The 24,769-nt window shown below is 57.6% G+C and overlaps 1 protein-coding gene and 2 long non-coding RNA genes across 4 annotated transcripts in view; 1 reads left to right on the top strand and 2 right to left on the bottom strand.

Annotated features, from left to right (window-relative positions):
- Window positions 1-24,769, top strand: part of CACNA2D2 (calcium voltage-gated channel auxiliary subunit alpha2delta 2) — a 114,576-nt gene that overhangs the window by 28,731 nt on the left and 61,076 nt on the right. For both annotated transcript variants that reach the window (XM_077129193.1, XM_077129195.1), the window contains exon 2: window positions 17,125-17,241. In XM_077129193.1, the coding sequence (XP_076985308.1) occupies window positions 17,125-17,241 (117 nt within the window). The remainder of the gene's footprint in view (window positions 1-17,124; window positions 17,242-24,769) is intronic.
- LOC143657917 (uncharacterized) lies at window positions 1,156-6,907 on the bottom strand. The gene is made up of 4 exons (XR_013163025.1): window positions 6,840-6,907; window positions 2,708-2,813; window positions 1,544-1,622; window positions 1,156-1,414 (listed from the first exon to the last, which is right to left on the bottom strand). It is a non-coding gene; the product is annotated as an uncharacterized LOC143657917 (long non-coding RNA).
- On the bottom strand, window positions 8,746-11,224 carry LOC143657918 (uncharacterized). The gene is made up of 4 exons (XR_013163026.1): window positions 11,162-11,224; window positions 10,942-11,050; window positions 9,814-10,002; window positions 8,746-9,148 (listed from the first exon to the last, which is right to left on the bottom strand). It is a non-coding gene; the product is annotated as an uncharacterized LOC143657918 (long non-coding RNA).

Genomic DNA, 24,769 nt, shown 5'->3' on the forward strand with positions numbered 1-24,769 from the left:
CTCCATGGTAGGAGGTGTCAGATCCAGATTCAAGTTGTGCCTCTAACCAGCTCTGAGACCTCAGGTGAATCCCAGAAGCTCGCTGCATAGTGGCCTCATAGGCAAAATGGGGCATTGCCAACCCCCACCTCCTGGAACTATCGGGCGGCATCTGAGGGTCTCTGAGGCAGTGAGAGCCGTGAAGCCATGTGAGGCAGGGCCAGGGTCCACGCACCATCCAGTGGCATCTCGAGGCTTGGGGGCCTCTGAGCTCACAGCCAGCGAACCCGCCACCCCCTCCCTGGACAAGGAAATGAAGGCAGTGGGGGTGGGGGTGGGGGTGGGGGTGGGGGTGAAGAAATGCTCAACAGACAAATAAAGGCTGTGGCCACTTCCTGGGCTGGTGGTGCTTGTCATGCAGGAATGAGGGTGAAGGGTGGTGTCTGGGGATGCGCAGGGGTTCCAGCCTCAGTTCGCAGGTGGAAGGGGCGGGGAGCATGCGCTGCTCAATAAAACCAGCTTGTTGTCTACTTTACCAGCTCGTTGTGATGCCTGAGACCAACCAGCACTCGGTTGAGGGGCCAGAGGTGGAAAAAGTGCTCTGTGTGGAGGCATGAGTCAGGTCAGTTCAGCCATTCCCTGGTTGAATTAATTAGTGGCAGCTGGAGGCAGGCTGGGTAGAAGGTGGGGGCCCATCAGGACAGAGGGTGTTTGCTCAGCAAGTGACCAGAGAGTCGGGCCATTGGGCAGCTAGGGGAAGGGCCACAGGAAAACGACACTGGGGGTGAGCAGAGGCAGTGGCTGTCCACAGCAGGGGCTCGCAAGACCATGAGGGTGGACAAGGAGCACTTTCAGAGACAGGCCACGGACTGCCTCTGAAGGTGGGCTGGTTCTGAGCACACCAGGTGTGACTCGTTCACCGGGGCGGGCCCCGTGTAGACGGGGAGACATCCGAGGCGGTCCCCATGCCCGGGCCTGGTACAGGGTCCAAGAACGCGTGCGGCATGGGCCCGTGGGGTTGGTGCAGCAGGACGCGAACGCGGGGCCTGGCGCGGCGGGCGGGGCGCCCAGGGGAAGGGGAGGGCGGAGACCGGCCCCGCGCGTGGCAGGCATGCCTTTTTAAAACATCATCAGCCTTAGTGTTCCAACAGCCTCTTTCACTTTGTAAAAGCCTTTTCTTTCGAAAAATAAAAGAAGATTGGAGGCAAGTACAATATTTGGCTGTGGCGGCTGCTAATTTGGCACTGAATATCACCTCCGCCTTTCTCTTCTTCAATGCTTGGCGTTGCTTCCCCGGCTGTGGGTGGGCGGGCAGGGTGATGGGGTGCAGGGCGGGCTCCCCGAGCCTCTTAAGATGCGAGATTCATTTCCTTAAACACACATTGTCTCACTCCAATTTCACGTCCGAGCAGTTCTGGTGAAGAATTAGCAGCCCCTGGGAGAGAGGGCAGGCGGGTTCTGTTTACACAGGGTGGGGGAGGAGAGAGACAGGGGTGAGGGGCACAGGACTTGGGGGCTGTTTGGACAGCGAGCCCTCAGGGGACCTGGGTGGGGGCTGCCTCACCTGACCAGAGGGCTCTCACAGGGAGCTAGGCCGATCCTCTGTAGAAGCAGTGTGTGAATCCTGCTCCATCTTGGATGTTCTGTGTGCATTGAGAAGGGGGACTATTTAAAGATTTGGGGACCAAATTGAGACTCTTGGGCTCTCAGCTCAGAAAAGACATTTGTGACCATTTGGCCCCCAGAGAGCACTGGTGAGACTGAAGGTCACCTTCTGCTCCCTGCCACCGCCCAGGGCTCAGTCGCCCTGGAAGCTGCCCTTTATTTTGACTCAGGCTCCTGGACCCCTCCCTCGCCTCTGCCTGCGTCCCCTCCACAAGCCTTCCCAGCCTAGAGACCACAGTCCTGTGGTCATGTGGGAGAGGCAGCTGCACTACATGGGTGGCCCCCAGCACCCAGCCTTGGGTCCCCATCCTCGTCAGCCCCTGAGGTCCAGGCTGGACGGCCCTGGGCCCCCTGTAGGAAGTAGGGTGGTCATTCGTCAGGGCACAGGCCCCCACGCCTCAGGCCACCCCACCCCTGGTCATCCTTCTCATCGAGGCACCGAGGCCCTTCTGTGTGTTGAGGTGATCTTAAAGAGGGGTCTGAGAAGGCCATGCCTAACCCTTTAACAGCGTGATAGCGCCTCGGGGAATTTGGGCCTCCCTGGCTGGGCTTGTTTTTGGAGGTCCTCCGAGGTTGGGACCCCCTCTGCCCTCTCCTTCCCCGTAACCCGCAGACACCCCCTTCCTCTACCCCTCACAGTCCCGGGCCAGCCCTGGGCCCCGCCGAGTTGGGGAGGTGGCCCATCCCCCGTTCTCCGGGCAGCTGCTCGTTCATCACCTCTTAGACGAGAGACCTGCTAATTTGTCAGCCCATTAGCTGGGCAGGAGCGGCATATGGACCCGATTTCTGCTGCCCTCTGCCCGGCCCGCCTGGGATAGCATCAGCTGGGTGCTGGGCTCACAGTGCAGCCGCGCTCCAAGCACCAGGCTTGGATCCCAGGGTGGGGGCACAATAACGCCCCCCCGGGCTGAGCCGCTCAGTGAGGCAGCCAAGGAATTAGCAGCTCTCGACTTCTCCAAGGAATCAACCTTCGGAGTTAAGTGATGGAGTCTTTCTAAGGCATGGACTTAGGAGGACCCCCTGCTTTTGTTTTTAGTGTTCATAGAAAAGCAATTTTTCTCACCTGCTGTCAGCGGAGAGATCAGTCATTCCCATGGGTTTCTAGATCTTCCGGTCTTGGGGGGGGGGGGAGGGATTGCCCCAGGCCTGTCTCTGTTGCAGCCTAGAGTCTGGAAACGGGGAGGCATCTCTGTGTCTGTAGGGAGCATCTGGAAGGCACACCAGCCCAGTGTGGCCGTCCTGGGCACAGATGTGTGGCCGTGCTTGGCTCCTGTCTCTCTGAGGTGGTGGGCAGAGGAGCAGGGGCCTGGGTCTGCTTCCGGACACCCTGGGCCCAAACACACAGATGCCCCCTGAGACCTACTGTTTGCTCTTCTTAGACAGAGGGACACAGGGCCAGAGGAGACTCAGGTTGTGCTCAGAGAAGGACCACCCCCACCTCGTTCAGGGCGCATACAGGTGTACACACACGTAGGGACACACGTGTACCCGGACACATGCTGACCAGGACATGTAGTTGAGCAAGCACTGCACGCTCATGGGGACACCGCCACTCTTCTCGTGTGCACGCAGATGAACATTTGTGAACACTTATCCTGCCATGCCTCATGCATACATGCCTTCTTGACATACCTGTGCAGACACAGGCTTATGCACTCACAGCGGCTCCAGCATCCCCTGGATTCATGGTGTGAGATAGAGTTGCAGATTAGCAACTGCCAGCTCCGTAAGCTCTAAGAGCCCGATGGGCAGTGTATCGCTGTGTATTGGTGGCCCTGCAAAGCACGGTGCTGTGGAGGGGGTTCCCAGCCAGCTTTGCAGGGTGGTCCCCCAGGACAGAGTATGTCCCAGGCCCAGCCAGCAGAGGGGCCTGTGCAGGGACTGCCCGACCTGTGCTAGGAGGCACTGAGGAGCAGGGCCTTGGTCACTCCCTCAGGCCCTCTGGCTAGGTCATCCTCAGGGGTCCCAGGCTGGGGGACAGGTGGCACAGGTCCTTGGGGTGGGTAGGGTGTACATGTGGGAGAGGGGCGGCCTGGAGGTCACCCGAGGGCCTGGCTGGTCTGGCCCTTGGCCCAGGACTGAGGCTTCCTGCTTGGACCTCTGTGGGGCACTGAGAACAGTGGGCCTCCGCCAGTTCCAGTGGGGGTGTGGCAGTGCAGGGGCCGCAGCTGGAGTCTAGAGGAGCTCAGAGTTCCTCGGGGCAAGGGAGAGGCCTGAGGCATGGAGTTCTGGGCAAGGAGGCCACCCACCCTAATGAACAGGGAGGAAAACCAGAGAGGCCCAGGTGTGCTCAGAGACCCTCAGTGAGCAACGTCTGAGAAGAATGGACCAGGCCTCTCGCCCTGGCCCTGCCCACAGGCCCCAGAACAGTGGCCAGTAGAAGCCTTTCCCCCAGAATTGCCCAACTCCCCGAGTGAGCTGGACCCACAGATCCTACTCTGGGACCTCAGAGTGAGCTGTTTGAGGGGTCTCCCTGCAGGCCAGTGACATGGTTGGAGGGGGTGGGGGTGGGGCGGGACCTAGCTTCCAGCTCTTGGGTCCCTGCTGAGGAGGAAGTAGGGCTGCCTAACATAATTGGGGCAATTTGTTCCACTCTCGTCCTCCTGGAATCATCACCCTCACTACCTCTTTGCTCAGGGAGCCCTTGACGAAGCTGGAAGCTCAGGCCTCCCTCCGTCCCGCTGGAAGTTGCTGAGCACATGACTGGGGAGCCGGAGCGCCATCACGACTGAGCCCTGCTGGGCACTTAGGCCCCTGGAAGGTCAGGGGGTGGAGGGAGCAGGGCCACACCATGAGCCAGTGGTCCCGGCCTTGGTTCCCCAGCCTACTCGAGGCCGCCACAGGTTTTCAGAATCCACAGAGCAGATCACCCCCCAAGGCCCCAGTAGGGGAGCAAAGCTACCTCAGATGTTCGGTCTCTTATTTTCCCTGGCCAGTGTGCTTTCTCTCTGCCCGTCCACCACACCCCTGCTCAGGGAAATCCTTTCTGACCTCCCTAGCACACAAGGAGGTGCTGGGAACTGGGATCTGATCTTCCCGGCCTTGCCCTGCTCATTTTTCCCTCTTAGGCCTCAGTTTACTCATCTGTGTTCTGAAGTCCTAGATTTACAGCCTTGCAAAACCAGGGCAGTTTTCTTCAGGTAGAAACATCCCCCTGGGCTGTGCCTGCCTGCCAAGCCTGGCTCAGATCTGTCCTTGCTCCCTCAGCCTTACCAGGTAGACAGGTTGGGTGAATGAGGCCCCAGGCCTGGTGACCTCCCTGGGTGCAGATGGAGCTGCCTTTTAGATCCGAGCATAAAAATCGGTTGGCCCCAGGCAGGTGAATTAGGGGCTTGTTATTCTGAAGGGCTGTGATTTCTGGCATACCTTTGAGATATGACATCTAGAAGGACAGTCAAAACAGGATAAGGTTTGCCAACACCTGGCTCAGCTGACCCCACAGATTCAAAACTTCCATGGGGCAAGCAGCCCTACAGCTGCAGGGCCAGTCAGGGCAGCTTCCCAGAGCAGGGGGCCTGGTCCAGGGTTGGGGCTGAGGAGGGCCGCAGGAGCCAGTGGGATGGAGACCTTTTGCTGGGGAACTGGGGGGTGGGGTCTGGGACGAGGTCTGTGTGCCTGCGCATGGTCAGTCTGACTGTGTAATCGCTGAATCCCAGCTCTGCCAACTACTCTGAGTTGTCTCATCTGTGAAATGGGGACAGCCGAGGGCTTGGGAGGCTCTGATGCAATGGTGGCATGGAGGCTCACTCGGGGCTTGGCACACGCTGCCCCAAGGTGTTGGCAGCCATTCTGGGGTAATCATCACCCCACCCAGCAGCCCCCAGAGCTGGACAGTGAGGAGGTGGCCCAGGTGCAGTGTCTGCCTCCTGTGACCACAAAACTCTTGCTTCGAAGTTCACGGCTGCTTGGACCACAGACCTTCGCCATGTTTGCTGGTGCGGCCAAGCAGTCAGTAGTGTTTGCATAGTCCGTTTGCATGGCAAACACTGCACACAGGCCCGCGGATGCAGAGAAAGTAAACATAGGCCCAAGGGCCATGGGGGTTCTTGCATTCAAGAAGAGAGAACCTGGAGCCAGGGATGCCAAGAATTGTCCCTCCCTCTCCCTACAGTGAAATGAAGGGAAACTGAGGCACAGAGGAGGGCCAGGACCTGCTCCAGAACACCAGCTGGGAATGGGCCAGAGATCACTCATTCACACAAGGACTCTGGAACCCTTGTGGGGTGACTCCCCAGAATATTTTGGGTCCAAACGTGGGAGCTCTCCTGGGAGAGCCCAGGAGCGCCTGTGAACAGCGAGAGAGGGAGTTCTCCCTGGGTGTGTGTCCTCAGAGTTCACATGTCCCAGTGTGCCTGTCCTCAGTATATCCTCGTGTATGCGAGGCCTCAGTGTCTCAATCCTGTTTGTTTGTTTGTCTGTGCTTCTGACTTGTTTAATGGAAGATTTAACCACACTTACTTAGAAATATAAAGTTCAAAAAGGGTGTATAAATTGGAGGTAGAGAAAAAGAAAAAAGAAAAACTGAAAGTGGGCCTAAGATGGAGCAGAGAGGTGTGACAGAGGATGGAAAGAAGGTGTCCCATGTGTTGTGCCCCCTCAGATGCTCCCTTACACATTCACCATTGTGGGCTCCATCTCAGGCTTCATGATCAGCCTACATCAGGGACACAGAGGAAGGAGCCCAGATGGACCTCCTGGGGACCGTGGCACAGGGGGCCCTGTCAGTCTGGCCATGCCCTTGCCCCCACAGGCCCAGCACCCACACTGGTAGGGACATCTTCAGTGTGTGTCCAGCAGGAGGATTTAGGGCCATGACCCTCGGGTAGCCCTGGCTGTCTGGGACCAGAAAACTTCTGTGGCTTAGAACGTTTCAGATAGCTGAAGACCAGCTTTTAAGATATGGTTGGAGACCCACAGGCCTGGGGTTGCCGGGCATCCCGTGTCAGTGGACAGGTCCACCCAGGCTATGGAGTTTTCCTGTGAGCCTGAGTGTGAGTAGCATGGACAGGGTCTGCAAGCAGCTTCCTGAGTGCTAGGTGTGCATGAAGTCTATGTGTGTGACTTTGGGATGCAAGGTCAGGTGCAGATGCCTGGAATTACATGTGTATGTGGGTGTGGGGCAGATCCCTCGGATGACCTTGCCCCACAGAGGGCCCGTGACACCCTGCAAAGCTGTGGTCCCCTCCAGGACTTACCTCTCCCTCTGCCTTTTATCCCCCACACCTGCCTTGAAGCTCTGCTGTGTTTGCACAGGCGCCCGGGGCCTCCGCAGGCCGCCCACTGTGATCAGGGCTGTCTTTGGTGCTGTCATTGTTAGGCAACAGCTTCAGGAGCAGATCACAGTAGCATGGAGCAGACTTGTGGCCCATGTGGCCTGGAAAGTTCATTAGCCCTCCCTGTAGGACAACATGGGGCGGGGAAGGTCCTCGGGGTTTTGGGAGCAGCCCTGGAAGAGGGCCCATGAGAAACCAACGATACCTTGCATTTGACCATCCATCTTTGAGAAACACCCCAGAATACCCAGCTGCAGTAGCTCAGGGCTGTGTGGACTCTAAGAGTGAAGGCCCATGCCAAGGCACATGGCTAGTAAAGGGCAGAGCTGGGATTCAAATCCAGGCCTCCTGCCTCCCAGCTGGACTTTTAACTCCTTCTGGGCAGACAACGTGGCTGTGGGTGCAGGGGGCCTCCAGGGGCTCCACTGTGGACAGGTTCTGACCCTTCCTGCACCTCAGTTTCCTCTTCTGTAAGAAGGTGGCCAACTGCTGAGCCCCTCCTGTGTGCCCTTGTCACAGGACATGGAGTGGAGGGTGGATAAAGAAGAGTCAGGTGACACCTCCTGCCAGAAGCCTGACCAGGCAGGACCCCAGCCCCTGAGGAGGCCCACCCTGGGGCCATCAATGCTATAAGGCAACAGAATGGAGGCAATTCCAGCCAAGGAGGCAAATTTGTTTCCTTTGCTTCTTGGTGTGGGGTGATGTGCTCCTCAGAACTCTATGCCTCAAATCCATCTCACAAGGGTATTTATGAAGGTGAATTTCTGCCAGCTCTGGGCCGTGCGGGACAGTTGTCTTAAATGAAATCTCGATAACCGATTGGAACTGTGAAATAATTAGGTTGTCCTGCCTGACCCACGAGGCTCCATGTGCTCCCAGAGACCCCTGCTGCCCACCCCTGCCAGCGCTCTTGCTTCTGAGAGACCCTCCCCAGGGCACAGCCAGATTCTCATTCTTCACCCACCGCCCCAGGAGGCGGCTAGAGAGGGCCTTACTCTAGCCCCCATCTCACAGATCCGAAGATCAAGGCTCAGGAGGGGAAGGGATTGATGAGGGAGACAGCAAAGCAGTGGCTAGGCCCTGGGTCTCTCTCCCCAGGCTGTCACGTCAGGAAGAGGGTGCGATTACCCTGCTCTGGGGATGGAACCCACGTCCAAGGCCACACTAGGCTGGGGCAGCTCGGGCAGAGAACCAGGGTTAAGGGCAGACCAGACTTGTTGGGGCCAGGGAGGCGTGGAACTGGGGGGTCCCCGGAGCCTGAAATCGATGTCTAGGGTCTGAGTGCAGGCTTCTCCACTGGCTGCATATACAATCTCAGGCCAGTTTTTCCATCTCCCAGAGCCTTGGTTTCTTCATCTGTAAAATGGGAATATAAGATTGTTATGATGACTCCATGGGTTATGTGCTGGGCCCTGTCCGGGCACGTGGCGGACCCTGTCACCACTAGCAGGGTCCTTCTGCGGATGATGCCAGGGGTGCTGGGGGGAAGAAGGCTGGGCTAGTGGGGCGGGGAGGCAGTGGGAGAAAGCAGAGCCAGGGTGGGTGGCAAGGAGGCCCAGACGCCGGCACAAACAATCTGTTTCCCATAAACATGGGCGCCTACACCAGCCGGCCGCCACACGGCGACTTCTGCAAGTTGGGAAAGTGCGGGTATGTTTATTCGCACTCCCCCATGCCAGCTGGTGTGCTGGGCACAGCTTCCCTCCCAGCTGCCTCGACAGCCGGCGGCTCCCAGCTCCGGGCGGGGCGCGGGGGGGCAGGGAATGAGTGGGGCCCCGGATCTCGCTTGCAGCGTGGTTCACCTCAGCCTCAAATCCCTAAGCCCTGCTGCTATCCCAAGCCAAATTGAGAGGACTGGGAGGCCCCAGGGTCACCGTGACTGGTGTCCATGTGGCCGAGCCGCCCCTCAGCTCCCCTATTCTCCAAGGCCACCTGCAGCCCAAGGCCCTGTCAACCGAGTGGACAAAAGCCTGGAGGCTGGGCCTGTCCAGGGACACTTGTCCTGAGTTGAGGCAACAGGTGTCTCACCAGCGGGGCCCAGGCCCCCCTTCCTCCCTACACCCCATCTCCCTTCTCAGGAAATACTTCCCCCTGGGGTGTGGTCAGCACCCAGATGCTCCAGCACACTGGACCGATAGGCGCACATCGCAGGCGGGTAAGGTTGCGGGAGCCATGGTGCCCGATGGGCCCCGGGGTGCTGTGGACGCCTCGTCTGAGCTCAGCAGCGGCACCTGTAGGAGGTGCACACATCATCCCCCTGGGGGCAGGGCAGATTCTTGGCCCTGAAGAAGGTGCTGGGATGCTGTGTGCAGCAGGCCTGGGTCGGGCATCTCAGACTCAAGGGGAGTGGGAGCTCAGAGGAAGGGGCTCAGGAAGCTACTTAGGGAGAGGGCTTCTTTCTAGGCAGGAACCCAGCAGCTCATGCTGGAGCTTTCACTCGTGACCTTGGAGATGCACCAGAAGTGAGAGGGGCCGGGACCTGTAGCGTTTGCTTCTGAGGTAGACAGGCTTGTACGCTGCACTGATATGGGCAGGCAGTGATGCTCGAGTGTGCCCCCTCCCCAGCCCCCATGGGCTAGGCCATTTGGGATTGTCACCTCTGTGGTAGGGACATCCCCATCAGATTCTTATCTCATCCTCTCCTGTCCTCAGAGCACCCCTTTGACCACCAAGGGAGCTAGACCTCAGGGAAGGTGGAGTCACAGGTGGCAAACTTCACTGAGGCACACAACCATGGGAATACTGAGATTATCTAATAACGCTGAGAGACTGTGGGTGAATCCCTCCTTGGCATCCCTGACAGATAGACTTGCACACTTCCTGTGATGGGGAGCTCACTATCTATCTGGGCAGTAATTCCAGAACTCTGGAGCTCTGGATGTGAAAAAGTTCTTACAGTTTCCATGAGCTGGAATCTGCACCTCTGCTCAAAGGCGCCCTCGGAAACTTCAGAGTTCTGCCCTCTGGAACCTGGGAGAAAGGACCTCTCATTCTTGGAACTAGGTGGTGGCAACAGCCCCTCCAGGGCTGCTCTCACCTGGGATATTTGGGCCTTAGAACTGGAGGCTTCACTCTAGTCCAGGCCCTGAATGGATGGATAATGAGAAATGCCATGGTTTTAAAGTCAGTTTGGAAATTCACATCTGTACCAGCAGAGCAAAGACAGGGCGGCACCCAGGAAAGGGCCCTGCTCTCTGCCGCTCTGAGCCGCCTCACCCGGGGTGCATGCAGTGGGGGCCTCGGAGCCCAGAGCCCGCGCGGGCACGAGCATGGGCGAGATTGGCACAGACCGAGCATGGGCGAGATTGGCACAGACCGGGCCCAGCCTGGCTGAGAGGATTTGGTTTATTGTTTTGCGTTGGGTTTTGTGTCTTTTGAAAAACAAGAGATTGAGCCTTTTTATGACACGGATTTTACAGCGTAACGAGGCGGTGTAATTTCCCATTCTCAGCGGCAAGTGCACTTTTTACACTAATTGCATAATTAGACATAATGTACTAATTGCGGTAATGGATGACAGTCAACTAAACTTTAACTTTAAAAACAGGGAGGCGTTGCTGGGGGTGGCGGCGGAGGCTCGGTGCCCCTATGAGTTTGGTGAAGGGAAACCTGCTGATGAGCGCTTCTTGCAGCTGCCTATTGGGTCACCAAGACCATCCCACCACGTGGTCTAGACCACACCCCTTCCTCTTGGGGAACACCCCCCCCCCATTATCTCCCTTCCCCTGACAACCTGTCCCCAGCCTCCCTTTTGCACCCCCACAAGTCCCTCTGCTCTTGCCACTGTGAGTCCATTAATTTTCTCCTTCCCAGCCCTTGTACCTGCCATTACTCCTACCTAGGGTCTCTTATCCCTTGTCTACCCCCAGATCTGGCAAACCTCTGCCCAGCCTTTCAGACTCTTCTCAGATGGCCTGTCTCTGTAAAGCCATCCCCAGTCTTTTTCTTGCCAGCTGACCCCCACCCCCACCCCGCCTTCCTAAGCAGGCCAGCTTCTCTCCCAGGTGTCTCCTGCGCAGCTCACCACTGCCTCCCCTCTGTCACTAGCCATCTGAATAGGCATTTGTCCGGATCCCCGGGAGGGCAGGGATGAGGTCTGGTCCATCTCTGCAACTCCTGGTCCAAGAGGTCCCCTACAAGAGTGGCATGAATGTAGAGTGCCCCTGGTGGGACAGAAAGTCATGGGGTGGGGTGGGGGGAGATGGTGCCGTTAAGAGACCACCGCCCGGAAGTTTCATCCTCACTGTGTCCAAGAAGCCAGACCCCGTGCCCTCCTCTCACACTGCCTGCGTGTCCTCTGTTGCAGCCCACGCAGTGCCAGATCACAATGGCCTGGATAGGCATCTGTGACCTCCCCTAGACAGAGAGTTCATGCCAGGCAATCCCTAACAATGTGACAGCCAATGCCACGAGTTCAAAGTCTGATTATGACAGGACCCCATGTATATCTGACTAACAACCATGGGGCCAACGAACCACAGGGTGGTGGCAGCGTGGTATGGCCACGGGGGAACCCAACGTGACAGCAGGTGAATGTCAGCAGCCGAGGAAGCGTGTAAACGAGCACTGCCTGTGTGCTCACTGTGCGCTCTGTGGCCTCCAGGGGCCCCTTGCTCTTGCCCCTACCATAAGTCCTGCACTAGGTGGGCAAGGGACTCCTCAGCCTCGCACCTACTCTGGTGCCTGGTGTGTCCCCAGAGTGGCCAGGTTAGATGTTCCTGCACCCACTGTGGGGCAGCCCCACAGCTCTGACAGAAGCAGATCTGGGCTGTAAGGCCCAAGGCCCCTTGGGCAGAGGTAGACCCTGGGGACTGAGCCTGCTCGGGGTCTTCCCTGGGTGTTTTGATGGAAGAGGGTACTCCGGCACCCTAGCACCCCCTCCCTCCTCCAGTCTTCAAGGGTGATTGTCAGTTATGTCAGTAGCCTTGGTGTTCCGGGGCAGCGGCCTGGCAGGAGCTAGGGCAGGGAACCTGGGCCCAGCTGTCTCTGTCCTGACTAGCTGGAGTCCCTAGCTGGTCACTCCCAGTCTCTCTGTCACCACCACCCTCCCTCCCACCTGGCCCAGCTCCTGGTCCCTGAGCCAACAGGAGCCCCTGTTCACCCACGTGCAGGTTTCCCCAGTTGCCGACAGGGGTGTGCCCCGTTTCTGCAGGAGATTCTACCTCCGACTCCAGATCCTGTTTCCCTTCAGGCAGCCCCCTCCCCCGTGCCTGCCATCTCTAGCCCAGTCCCCACTGCAGGTCTGCCAGTAAGGAGGATGACAGTTAAGACCCTCATCTGGCTGTTCTTTGCAAACTCAAGGAACAGACACCAAGAGACGTGGCGAGAGGGGGTTGGAGAGCAGCACATCCCACGAGGCCTGCTTCACAGGGCTCAGGGCTCAACTCCCCCCCTCCCCCCTACCCCGACCTGCCTGCGCCCCAGGCAGGGGGAGGGGGCTGGGATGCGCCGAGACCCCCGCCAAGCCTGGGCCTTCAAGGAGACAGCCAGTCGAGGGGCTGCGCCTGCATCAAATCTTTCTCGTTCCATTTTCTTTCTGATTTAATTTTCCAGAGATTAGGGCCCGTTCACCTTCGCTGCGGAGAGGAGCCTCGCGCACGTCAGTTTTTCTCCCGAGGCTGGGTGGATGGTTAGTCGATCAGCCTGGTTTTGAGGGCCCGTCTTCCCCCCTCCTCCCTCCCTTCCCACTCTAGGAAGTCCCTCCCACCTTCCACGCCACCCTGGCCCCTTCCAGGCCCACCAAACCCCCAGCCCATCTCCTGTGTTCCCTTCCCCAAAGGCCTCATCTTCGAGTTCACAGCTTCGAGACACAGCTATTCGAACGAACGGTGGGATTTCGGGGCAAACACGCCTGGGGGAGTCCCAGCTCTGCTGTGTGACTTAACCCCTCTGACTCCCATCTGCTGAATGGGGATGCTCAGAAAGGAGCCCCCTTAGAGGCTTTCTCAGAAGGCAGTGAGGCCAAGGGCATAAAGTGCCTGCCCTGGGGGCCAGAGCCAACTGGCAGTTCTTGCCTCTGGGATCCCTCCTCTCCTCTTTCCCCTCCCTTCCCTCCTTTCCCATCCCCCTCCCCAACTTCCTCCTGCTGGCTTTCTGGGACTTTGCAGAAGACCTCTCCAGCCTGACTGGGGCCCATCCACGTCCCTGTTCCTGGGTCTTTTGTCCCCTGTGGTGCCTATCTCTATGCTCCAGGCCCCTTGGGCTGGTAGCTGAACAACATCCCCCGGTCGCCCTGTGAACATCCAGGCTTCCTGCCCAAGGTCACCTTTCCTCCATGTGTCCTCCAGTCTCATCTCTCATTTATATGGAGCTTCTCTCCTCCAGGGAAGCAGGAGGCCAGGCAGCAGAGGGCCTGGGACCCCGAAGGAGACATCGGCCCCACAGACCCTGGGAATTCCTAGGCCAGAAGGCTGGCCAGACATGCTTCTTAACAAAAAGAATTATTCAAACTGAGAGGGTTGGGGTTGTAGCAGAGGGGATTGGTGAGGAAGGTCGGGTCCCAGTTATTGGTGGTGTTTGGATCCCTTCCAGGGGAGGAGGTCATCAGGAGGACACCCCAGGGGAGCAGGGGCCACGGGTATATGGTACAGGGTGGCAGGAGCCAGGGACTCTGAACTACCTCCTGAATTGTCCCTTGGGGCCCTAGCCAGCCCTGCTCTCCTGGTACCTCAGCCTCTCTACCACTGGGCCTCCTGTCCCACCACCCACCACCATCCCCCCTATGAGATGAATCCCCTGACTCTTTCTACTCCATCACGGCTGGCTGGGACCTGCAGCAACCTGCTGAACTGCCAGCCCCCATCTCTCACTTTGTCCCAGCTGTCTGTGCAGAGGAGCCCGTGCAGGCTGTGCTGCTATGGGAGCTGTTGGGATTTTCTAATTCACCCTCTGGGCCCAGGACACCAGCGGGCATGGAGTCCTGCTGTGGTTGTCAGGGCCCTGCGCCCAGTCACCCTGGCCTTTCTGCTGCTTCTGAGCTGCCCCAGGGGCCAGGAGTGGAGTCTGGGGCTTGAGGAGGGCCAGCCCTGGGCAGGTTTCATGCTCTAGAACTTCCCTGGGCTCTCACCAGCTTCCTGCTGGGCCTTCATGTGGAAAGTACCGCCCCAGACCCCATCAGTGAAGAGAGGACCTGTCTCTCAGGGTGTGGCCATCTGCTAACCTGTATCACTCAGCTCTCTCTGGGCCCAGCTCAGGGCCCACCCCAGAGGACGTGAGGAGGCACCTGAGGCCTGCTGGTCAGGGGCCACAGCCTGAGTGAGGGCTGCTGCACCTCAGGGAGTCATCTGGAATTGGGGGACAGGCTTGGCTTGCAGCTTGACCAGAAACCAATTCCATCTACTTCCCTACCCCTCTAGGGAGCAGTTAGGTAGGCAGGGAAAGGTGGGGGGGGAAGCAGGGGCAGCACCAGCAAATGTCTGGCCATGGGAATCAGCATGGGCTGGGGGTCCAGGGACCTGATTGGCTGGAGCAGAAGCTACCTCGGGCGCATGAGGGGTCATTTGTGGGGCCAGCAGGAGGGGGCCACAGTGGGGCCTTGGGTAGAAGTGGGACAGGAGGAAAAAGGGCCACACGACTCCGAGCAGAAGTGAGGAGTCAGACATCCGCCCAGCTGGCCCCAGAGCTCTGCTCTTGAACATGGAATCGGGCAGGTAATATGCTGAGAGTCCATTGCGCTTGGGTCCAGCACTTGGGGAGAGATGGAAAGGAGCTGGCCACATCGGCAGCTTCCCCATGCCTGTGTTCCCCTGTTATCACCTCCAGAGCCAGCTGAAGTGCCGCCCACACGGACAGTGTGCCTGGGGCAGGGCTGCCCAAGCAGAGTTGGGAGGAGGAGCAGAGGCTGGAGGTGGGCAGACCCCAGGAGACCAAGGCTGCCTGCCCAGGTCGGGGAGCTTCAGACAGCCCTAAGTGTGTGGATGTAGCAGGGAAAGGGTGGGGACTGAGCCCTGTGACCCCTTCTGCCGAACTCTCGCGGTCCCAAGCAATAGCAGGAGTGACAACAGTGCAGGCCCCGCGCCCCGGGAGTCACACAGTCCTTGGCCGCCCTGGGTGCCCTCATTTAATAGATCTGGAGACTGAGGTCCAGAGACAGGGTGACTCTTGGCAGGATCCCTGGTTCTAAGCCCTTTTCACCCGTCAGGACCCTGGGATGCGGACCTGCCACCAGAAGACCCACCCCCTCTGTAATCCCCAAACCCCGGCCCGGCACCACGCCAGGCTGCGAGGGGCAGTCTGGATCCCAGGGAGGAGGGACACCCCAGGCCCCTCAGAGAGTTGCCCAGAGGCCTTCACCATCCAGCCTTGGCTCCTGCACAGCCCTGACCATGGCAGCCCCTGAGAATGACCTTGACAGGGTAGTTTGAAATATGGGAATTGTGTCCCTTGCCCAGAGAAGTCGGGCAGCGGTGCCCCCTGCTGGTGCCAAGTGGACCAGGGTGAGCTCTGCAGGGGTTTCAGCCAGTGTGCCTGTGCCCACGGCCAGAACAGCCCTGGGGGCGGGGGTGGGGGGTTGTCCAAGGCTGATCTGGGAAAGATAATTCAGGAAACGTGGAGACCTGGCTTTGCCACTCACAGCCATGTGAACTTACGCTGTCCTCTCTTGTCTCTGAGTCTCAGTTTTCCCAACAGTAAGGTGCTGGGCTCCAGGCTCCCTGCATTTTCCCAGCAGCCCCCAGGCTCCCACCCCTTCTCCATCTCCATCACTGTCACCTATTTAGGGGCTTCTGTCCTGAGGCAGGGCCCAGAGGGCCAAGGAACAACTTGACCTGGTGCCCACTGGGGCCGCCACCCTCCTTGACCGTGTGGCCAGCCCTAGCAACTTGCCCCCTAATTCCTATTGCTCTGTGGGAAGGAGCGACTTCACCACAAATTATTTTGTTCTAAGAGAAGGACAAAAGGAAAAGAGAGGCTGGGAGGGATGGGGGTGCAGCAGGAGGAGGAGGAGATTGCCTGAGCCGAGCTTTGTGCAGTGCTTTAACCCTTGGATGGTAGGAAGCTAAGCCGGGCAGGGATCTGGAAGTGCCAAGTGCCCTACCCTGTCCCCCTGTCAGATGAGACTTTATCTCCTAGGCATCATGCTGTCACTCTCCCGACCTTATCTCTCCCATCTGTCTCGCCTCTCATCAGTTGCCTCTCCCACCTCCTTATCTCCCCGGCATCGCCTCTACTTGCTCTCTCTCCACATCCCTCCACTTCTGTGCAGGCTGGTGGCAGCGGCTCAGCCATGGCAGCCCGACCTGTGACCTCTGGCGAAGGATCCGGTGATCCCGGGGTCACCTGGGTGAACATATGGACCCTTTCAGGCATGGAGATGCATGCAGGGGCATTCGATGCTCATACACATGCGCGCACACACAAGCGTGCACACACTATGAGACCCCGGCCATAGACAAAGACACTACAGAAATCTGCTCCTGAGATTCACATGCAAGTCCCTGGGCTGCGTCTGGAGTCCCCAGCCCCACCCCATCTCCTGCACGCAGCTACATGCACACAGATGGGTATGTGTTGAGCCATGACACAAACAAATGTGCACAAATTGAAACTGTCAGATGTACACCCCTGCATGCCCGTGTGCACAGGTCCACACCGAAGAGGGGGGATGGGCAAATCCATTCCTCCCCCCTGCCCCTTTTTCACTGGTTCCCACCTTCCATATTCTGTGCCTGAATGACAGAGGAGCCCAGGGATGCCCAGAGCGCCGGCTAAGGTTCTGCAAATGGCCTGTGGCAGCACCCAGAAAAAGGGCTCTGGATGCCCCTGTATGGAGGGATGGCTTTGTGTGTGTAATGCACAGGTGAATGTGTACATGTGTTACACGTATGTGTGAGAGCATCTCTGTGATGGTATATGAGTATGTGATGTATGTTTATTGGCTCCATCTCCCCCCCACACCCTGACCCCTCTCTTCTGTCCAGCGTACCTGTACCCCTCTGGTGAGCAGGGGACTAGTACCAAGCTAAGCAGAACTAGTACCAGGGTGGGAGCTGCTTATGGCCCCTCCAGGGGCCCAGAGAAGTCAAGGCCAACCCCAAGCCACTAACCATAACTGGCCATCATCCCGCCCAAGCTGGGCAAGTTCAAGTCCGTGAGGATGCTGGGCCCAACCCCCAGATACCCCCCATGCTCCTGAGGGGGCTGTGCGGGAGCCAGGGCATGGGAATGTGGCGCCACCCCAGTCTCACCCCTGGCCTCTGCCTCCTTCCAGATCTACAAGGACAACCGGAACCTGTTTGAAGTGCAGGAGAATGAGCCCCAGAAGTTGGTGGAGAAGGTGGCAGGAGACATTGAGAGCCTGCTGGACAGGAAGGTGCAGGCTCTGAAGGTAGGCACGTGCGGGTGGGCCGAGGGAGGGCCGGGCAGGGTGGCCCTGCCCCGCGAAGGCTCTGTCCCGCTCTGTAGTAGTTTGCTAATGCTGCTAGGATGCAATATACCAGATGTAGAACTGCTTTTAAAAAGAGAATTTAGTATTACAAGTTTACAATTCTAAGGCTGTGAAAATGTCCAAACTGAGACACCAACAGGTTACCTTTACTCAAGAAAGGCTGATGCTGTCTGGAACACCTCTGTCAGCTGGAAAGGCTGGCATTTGCTGCTCCTTGTTCCTGTTTCTGTTGCTCCCGGCTTCTGATGCCAGTGGTTTCCTCTCTAAATATCTGTGGGCCTTCACTTAGCTCCTCCGAAACACCTTGCTTAGCATCTCATGGGAAGGCACATGGTGATGTCTGCTGGGCCCTGCCCGTGTCTGGGCATCTGCTCTCTCTGTTGGCACTCAGCATCTCCAAACATCCATGCCTTTGTCAGCTCTGAAGCAACTATTCTCCAAGCATCTGTATCTAAGGATTCTCCAAAATGTTTCCCCTTTTAAAGGACTGCAGTAAACAAATCAAGACCCTTTTGAATGGGTAGAGTCACATCTCCATCTAATCAAAAGGTCACACCCACAATTGGGCACCTCATATTTCCATAGAGTTAATCTAATAAAAAATTTCTGTCTTACAATATTGAATCAGGATTAAAAGAAATGGCTGCTCCCCCAGGATTCAACCAGGACTAAAACATGGCTTTTCTGGGGTACATAATAGATTCAAACTGGCACACACCCCTCCATGGTCACACGGCCCTCCTGGGCCCTCTGGACTGAGGCTGAGCTGTTGTCGGCGGGGTTGTGCCCATCTGGACTGTGGGTAGCTGTGGCAGGAGCAGGATGGTTGTGCCTGGAGTAGGCTGCTCAAGGGGTGACCTGCGGTACAGCAAGTCCGTCCTCCTTCCTGCCAGGCACAGGGTCCTCCCGTTCCTCTGGGTCCCTCGTCTGTCTGTGAGTGGTGCCCTGGGCCAGCACCTGACACCTGGCCGGGTCAGCAGCCGCCAATGGTGGAGTCTCTGCCCCAGAGGGAGCAGGAGGGTGGATTGCAGGCTCTGATGGGGAGAGAGTGTTGAGGGGCCTTGGGTGCCCCACAGGGAGGGCCGTGGCCATGCAAGACCAGGGGATGTAGCCCTGCTCTGCTGGCCCATGACCTGAACTGTTTCTCTGCCTCCTTTGGGCCTCAGTTTCCCCATCTATACCCAGAGAGCTTAGGCCTGTCCACTCCAAGCTGCTCCTGCCTCCAAGATGCTGTGCTTTTGTAGGGTGACAGGACCTGGTGGGCTGCCCTGATGGGATCCACAAAACCAGCAGACCCCTGGTCCTCAGACTGCCGCCGACAGCAGGCGGGGAGGGGCTCTGGAGCTGCAGGGTGCCCTGGAGGGTCATGCAATAAATGAGGGAGGGAGGTCCAAGCGGCCCCCAGATCAGAGGGCCAGCTGCAGCTGCTCCAGCTACTCCAGTAAAAAAGGAATGGTGTGCTGCTACCTGCTACAACACAGATGAACTTGAAAACATTATGCTTTGTGAAAGAAGACACAAAAGGCCAAATGTTATATGATTTCATTTATATGGAATGTCCGTAATAGGCAAATCCGTAGAAACAGCACATAAACTAGTTGCCTAGGACTGGGGGAGGGGGTGCTTGGATAAAGAATGCCTGCTAATGGGCACAGGGTTTCTTTTTGGGGGTGATGAAGATCTAGAATTAGATTGCAGTAATGGTTGTACAACTCTGAATATACTAAAACCCACTGAATTGTATCCTTTAAATGGGTGACTTTTATAGCATGTGAATCATATCTCAATAAAACTGTTGGAAAAAAAAGAAAAAAAGATGACTAGCCATGCCTTGGCTCAGACTAGGGTCCTGGTAGGGTCAGGGCAGCACAGCCACCCTAGCCTAGACCCCTCCCACATCGAGTCCCAGGAGAGAACCAGATTCCCTTCCCCAGGAGCTGGACCCTGCTGCCCCCCATGTGTGACCAGGATCTTAGGGGCCCAGAAGAGGGAGACCCGGTGAGGAGCCAGAGCTGGCCCCAGCCCACGGACCTCCTGGTCATGGATGTGGGGAGATGATTGGGGAAGTGAACTGTCATGGGGAGGAGGCAAAAGCCAAGCCTTCAGCTGGCACAGCAGCCCCTCATGGGGTCCGACAGTGTCCCCCCAATCATGGGAGAGGTTCTGCTTACCTCGCCCAGCCAGCACATCAGCCCGCCTCGTGGCCTTTGCTCGCACACCTTCCCTCCTGTCTCTCATTCTATTTGCCTCTCTCTTCCACATTTCCAGACCCTGCACTTGCATTCTACTTCCTTGTTCTGTTGTCCCCCTACCCAGATTACAAGGTGCTGGCTGCCCAGCTCCAAACCTGTGTCAGGACGGTCTGATAAATTTGAGAAGGAGCATCCTTCAGGTCTGCTACCCACCAAGACTTCAGGACTTGTCACCTTAGGCAGTAACAGCTGCCCGACTCACCCTCTATACCCAGAGTCCAGCACCCAGCCCTGTAGGATTCCTCAGGACCCACAGGGCTGGAGTCCCTCCGCTAGCCCCTCTCCCTATTCCGAGAGCTACAATCAACCCTGACAGCTGGAGGGAGGCAGCCAAAGGCTTGGGGTTCAAGTCCTAACCTTCTCCCTGCACCCCACCTGCCAGACTCTGCCCCATGAGGTAGGACAAATGTCTGTCTTCTTTCTGCCCTGTTCACAGCCCAGCCCATGACCTGGTATACAGTCCACGTTAAATTATTTTCAGTGGAACAATGATGGGGAAAGGTGGCCACTGGCTGGTCACTCACTGTGCGCTGAGCCTATCACATATTATTCTCACAGTAATCCTCTGCGAAGGCTCTGCTACCCTCCGCTTCACACACGGGGCCATACGCTGAGACCTGGAGGTGCCGTGCATCAGGCCAGGATGCAGCAAAGCCAGAATGTAAACTCAGATCTCTCCGACCCCAGCCCGGGCCCTTGGATCCCTGTGTTATCCCCGAGGTGTAACTGGAGCCCCCCGGCCTCACCCACCCAGCTCTCTCCTGGCCAGTGAACCCCTGCTGCAGCACCCCTGACTCCAGGCCCACCACATGCTCCTGTCTGCTCCCCAATGGAAGGCAAGGACCACCCTTACCTCTCCTCAGTCCTAATTGTTCAAGATGAGCTTGGGTCTTAATTATGTTTTAAATTTGCTTTTAACCAAGTTCTGGCCCTTTTCTCCTTTCCCACATTTGTTTGCAGCCTGAGTGCATACAGAGGGAGGGGTGTTGAGAGCTGGGACCCCTCCGTCCCCCACTCCATTGTTCCTGTCTCCCTGGACCCCATCCAGTAATCCAATTTAAATCCCTTGCTCTGGTCTGGAATTTTAATTTTGGACTTGCAAAGAAGAAGCTGAGCAGCACCGGCTCACCAGGATGGAAGTTCATTGTCTCATCTAATCAGGGGCAATCAGATGTTTGTAACGAGCTGCGCTGGGTGGTTTATGGGGCCAAGAGTCAGGCAGGAGCAGGCCAGGTCGGGGCCCTGCACAGGCAACCTGCCTTCCCAAGTCCAGGAAACATGCTGGGACCTCCGCTTAGGAGGGAACCTGCCTTGGAATTTCGACTCGTAAGGGAGATGAGGACTTTGAGCCTGAGCCCGCATACCCCGGATTTGAATCCCAGAAGGGTTAGGAAGGCCCCTAAGCTGTCATAGCACACTCGGGGCTGAGCTGGACCCAAATCAAGACTCTCCTGCTGTCTTCCTAGAGCCTCTCTCTCAGAAAGGCCATCTCTTTATTGTTGTATTCTTTCCTTCATTCGTTCATCAGCATTCACCAGGGGCCAGCTGTGTGCCAGGCTCTGGGCTGGCGTTGGGGGAGGGGTTGGGTACAGCTGGGCAGGGCACGCCTTGTTCCTACCTTCACGGAGCTCTCAGTCCAGTTCTGTCCCAGGCCTTACCTTCCCCCTCTGTAAAGCAAGAACGCGAGTGCCATCCCCGCCTAGCACCCCTGGTCTTCCAGCCCCAGGGGCCTTCATTCACGAAGGCCTCAGTGTGAGCAGTGTCCCTGGAGGTAAGGCCACGTGCAGCCCCATTCCTGGCATCTCTGTTGGGTGGCTCAGGAGAGGCCATGGGAGGAGGCACTGCCTCGGATGAGGTGAGGGGTGACCCCAGTGGGAGACCCCAGCCTCCTCGCAGGGACCAGGCAAAGTGTGTGGCTCGGTGGTCTTGGCTTCGGGGGGTGGGCAGCCTGGGACCGGAGCAGCCAGGCCAGAGCAGGTTCTTGGAGGACATCAGGGTGGCAGCCAGAATCCTACTCCCCGGGAGGCCCTTTCACCTCCAGCCTCAAATGAGCCAGGGACAGGGAGAGACCAGGCTGGGGGTTCCGAACCCAACTTTTCCCGTGGGCCCTGCCCTTCCTAACATGCCACGTCCCCAGGTGCCACCTCAGCAACTTCCTGCTGTTCCAGGGGCCAGGACCTTTTCAGTTGCTTGCCTTTGGGCCTGCTGTTTGCTTTGCCTTGACACAAAATGTTTTTGAACACTGAATGCACGTTGGAATCATCTGCGGAGCTTTTGAAACCAGGATGGCCCCCATCCTCACACCAATAAAATTCATCAGATTCTCCAGGGGTAGAGCCAGAAGCCAGTACTTTTTCATGCTCCCCAGATAATTCTGTGTAGATTCAGAGTTCAGGACCTTTTCCCTAAAATGGCAGAAATAATCCCTTCCCACCATCACTGGCCTCTTTCCAAGTGCCTGCCCAGGGCCAGGCCTGGGAGGGGCCGGAGCCTCCTGGATCTCTCCAAACCCTCCCCTGAAGCCTTTAGGCTACTCCTCTCATGCCCATCTTACATTTGAGGAAATTGAGCCTCAGAGAGGTTAAGCCACCTGCCCGAGGTCTCCCGGCAAATCCGGACTTTGGAGCCAGGTGGTTGGACTCCAGATCCCACAAACTGCCCAGGACACTGTCTCTTCTGTGCTTCCATCAGGGTCGCATGGCAGTTGCTGCCTGCGGGGGGCGGGGGCAGGGCTGAGCGAAGAGGGGAGGGAACGCTGGTCTCCTCTGTACAGGCAAGTCCCAGCCGCCTCACTTCCTTCCCTGGGCAGTGCAGATGCTGAATGAAGCTCAGGTGGGTGGGGCGTGGGCAGGTGCAGCTCTGGCCTTCGTTCTAGGGGCTCCAGAGGGCAGCTTTCCCACTGTCAGTGACCTCTCTGGGGAGCGAGCGTCATTTAAAGAGTAATATTAAAAACACTTCTGCACACAGCCGCCCTGCTTTTGTGGCTAATGGCCACTTAACCCAGTTTAACAGGCATTGTTGGCCATGTGGCCAGGTCTGCTCAGACATTAGGCTGGGGGCTTGGGGGAGCGGGAGGTGTGAGCAGGGAGGGGACCAGGAAGGCAGGGGCTACGAGGTCAGCCACCCAACTTTGTGGGTCAGTCTCCGGAGGGCGACTGTTCTGCCTGGCTCCCGCTTACTTGCTGCTTCCTCTCAGGCTTCCTCTAATGCAAGGTTTCTCAGCCCTGGCCCTGTTGATGTTTCACGCTGAATGACTGTTGTGGAGGCCGTCCTGTGCATTATAGGATGTTTAGCAGCATTCTTGCTCTCTATTAGATGCCAGTAGCACACACTCACACACACACACACACAACCATACACATGCACACATACACCTGGTGTAACCAAACATGTCTCCTGATATTGCCAAATGCCATTTGGGGACAAAATAATTGCCCCCAGTTCAGAGCCACTGGTCTAAGAGGACAGGAAGATGCAGCCTTGGTGACTAGAAACCCCACAGGAAAGGGAACGTTGGGACCTTAAAGTGGTGTAGACAGAATGGGGCAGTCCAGGCAACCCACGGGGACCCCTTCAGGCCAAAGGGATAATAGGGAAGGCTGCCTGGAGGAGGCAGCAAGGATAGTAAGAGAAAGTTGGGCACTGAGGCAGCCGGAGACCAGTTCAGAGCTGGATCCACTGTTGGGGCTGGACAGGCAGGTCTGGGGCAGGGTGGGGGTCTCAAGGCCCCAGGTGGCACCTACACCCAAGGCCTGGCCCAGAATAGGAGTCATGAGTGTTTGCAGAGCAGATGAGAGGGCTGTGGCTCTGGGTTCTAACTCCAGACAAGGGAAGCTGCAGCTGGCGTGGGAATGGTGGACAGGCAGGCAGGGGATTCCGCAGTGTTGACTGCCTCCACCCACCCTACTCTGGGCAATTAAAAGGTGTTTATGTGGGGCTGGCAGTGGCTTCTGCCTCCCCTCCATTACAAGCATTAAGAGATCTTGACCCCTCCACTTTCCTACTCTTAAAAGGAGCCGCAGAGACGTGGAGCCAATTAGGCGCAGGCGTGGGCGCCAAGGGCCGGAGCCGCCTTTCCTCCCTGATTGCAGCGTTTTACGGCTGATTATTCTCCCCTCACCCAAACAGCGTTTCTGCTTCCTGGCAAGGTGCCACTGCCAACCAGAGGAGCCAGCCAGGGGCCCCCAGGGGTGGGGACGAGTGGCGAATTGGTGAATTGGCATTGGCATTCGCTGAGTGCTTAATGAGTGCCTAAGAACCACCAGCCAGCAAGGAAATAAGAAAGTAGATCTGGACGGTGACAGGCGCTCAGGGCAGCATGCAGGCTAGAGAAAGACCACTCAGAAATGGGGGCCAGAAAGGGCTCCGTGGAGGAGGTGGCCTGAATGTGCGTGGAAGGGAAGGTGAACCACTGTCCAAGCCCCACTCCCGAGGGGCCTGGAGAGGGGCGTGAGCCTGGAGCCAACACACACTGCCCTGGCACCCCGTGGAGATCAGCTAGGGTGGCCTCCCCTGCCTGCAACCCTGCCAGATAGCTGATGCTCCAGAGACTCCTTGAAGGCCTCCAGGCTGTGTCTGTGGAGCAGGGAGCTGGCCTCCCTGGGGACGCTGAGGGGGTCAATGCCAGTGGGCCACCACTGGGTGTGGTCAAATGGTCCTTGAAGGAAACGTATCCCCTTACTTGAGCTAGTGATGGTCAGATAAGGGTCTGCCTCAGGCCTCAGGGGAGATAAGTTTGGGGATTTGGGGTTGCGCCCCTCTCCTGGGTCCTCCTCCAAGGCTGTAGGGCCCCCCAGGAAGTGTCAGAAGAGCTTTGGTCACTCAGCATTCATTAGCCAGGAGAAGGATCTGGGGGGCCTGGGATGTGACATCACTGCAGCTCACAGAGCCTGGTGGACCAGCCTTACACACCTGCCGTCGAATTCTCCCAAGGGGCTGAAATTCAGACAGAAAGAGCTGAATGCAGTCGTGCACCAGGCCAGGAAGCTTAACATCCCACTTGTCCTGGCCTGCATCGCACACCTCCTCTGGGCACACCTTGGCTAGGACACCCCAGGCCAAGATCTTGCCCTAAGAAGGCTTGTCTGAGCCGCTCAGCCTGATGGCTGCTTATGGTATCAGGTAAGTCTCCTGTGGGCTCTTCAATCTCTCCTTCCTTTACTTGCTCACTCATCCCCTCAGCAAACCTTCTCCATTGCCCCAGCCCAGCCCTAAGT

This window comes from Tamandua tetradactyla, chromosome 15 (assembly GCF_023851605.1).
Source record: "Tamandua tetradactyla isolate mTamTet1 chromosome 15, mTamTet1.pri, whole genome shotgun sequence".
NCBI classification, from domain to species: domain Eukaryota; kingdom Metazoa; phylum Chordata; class Mammalia; order Pilosa; family Myrmecophagidae; genus Tamandua; species Tamandua tetradactyla.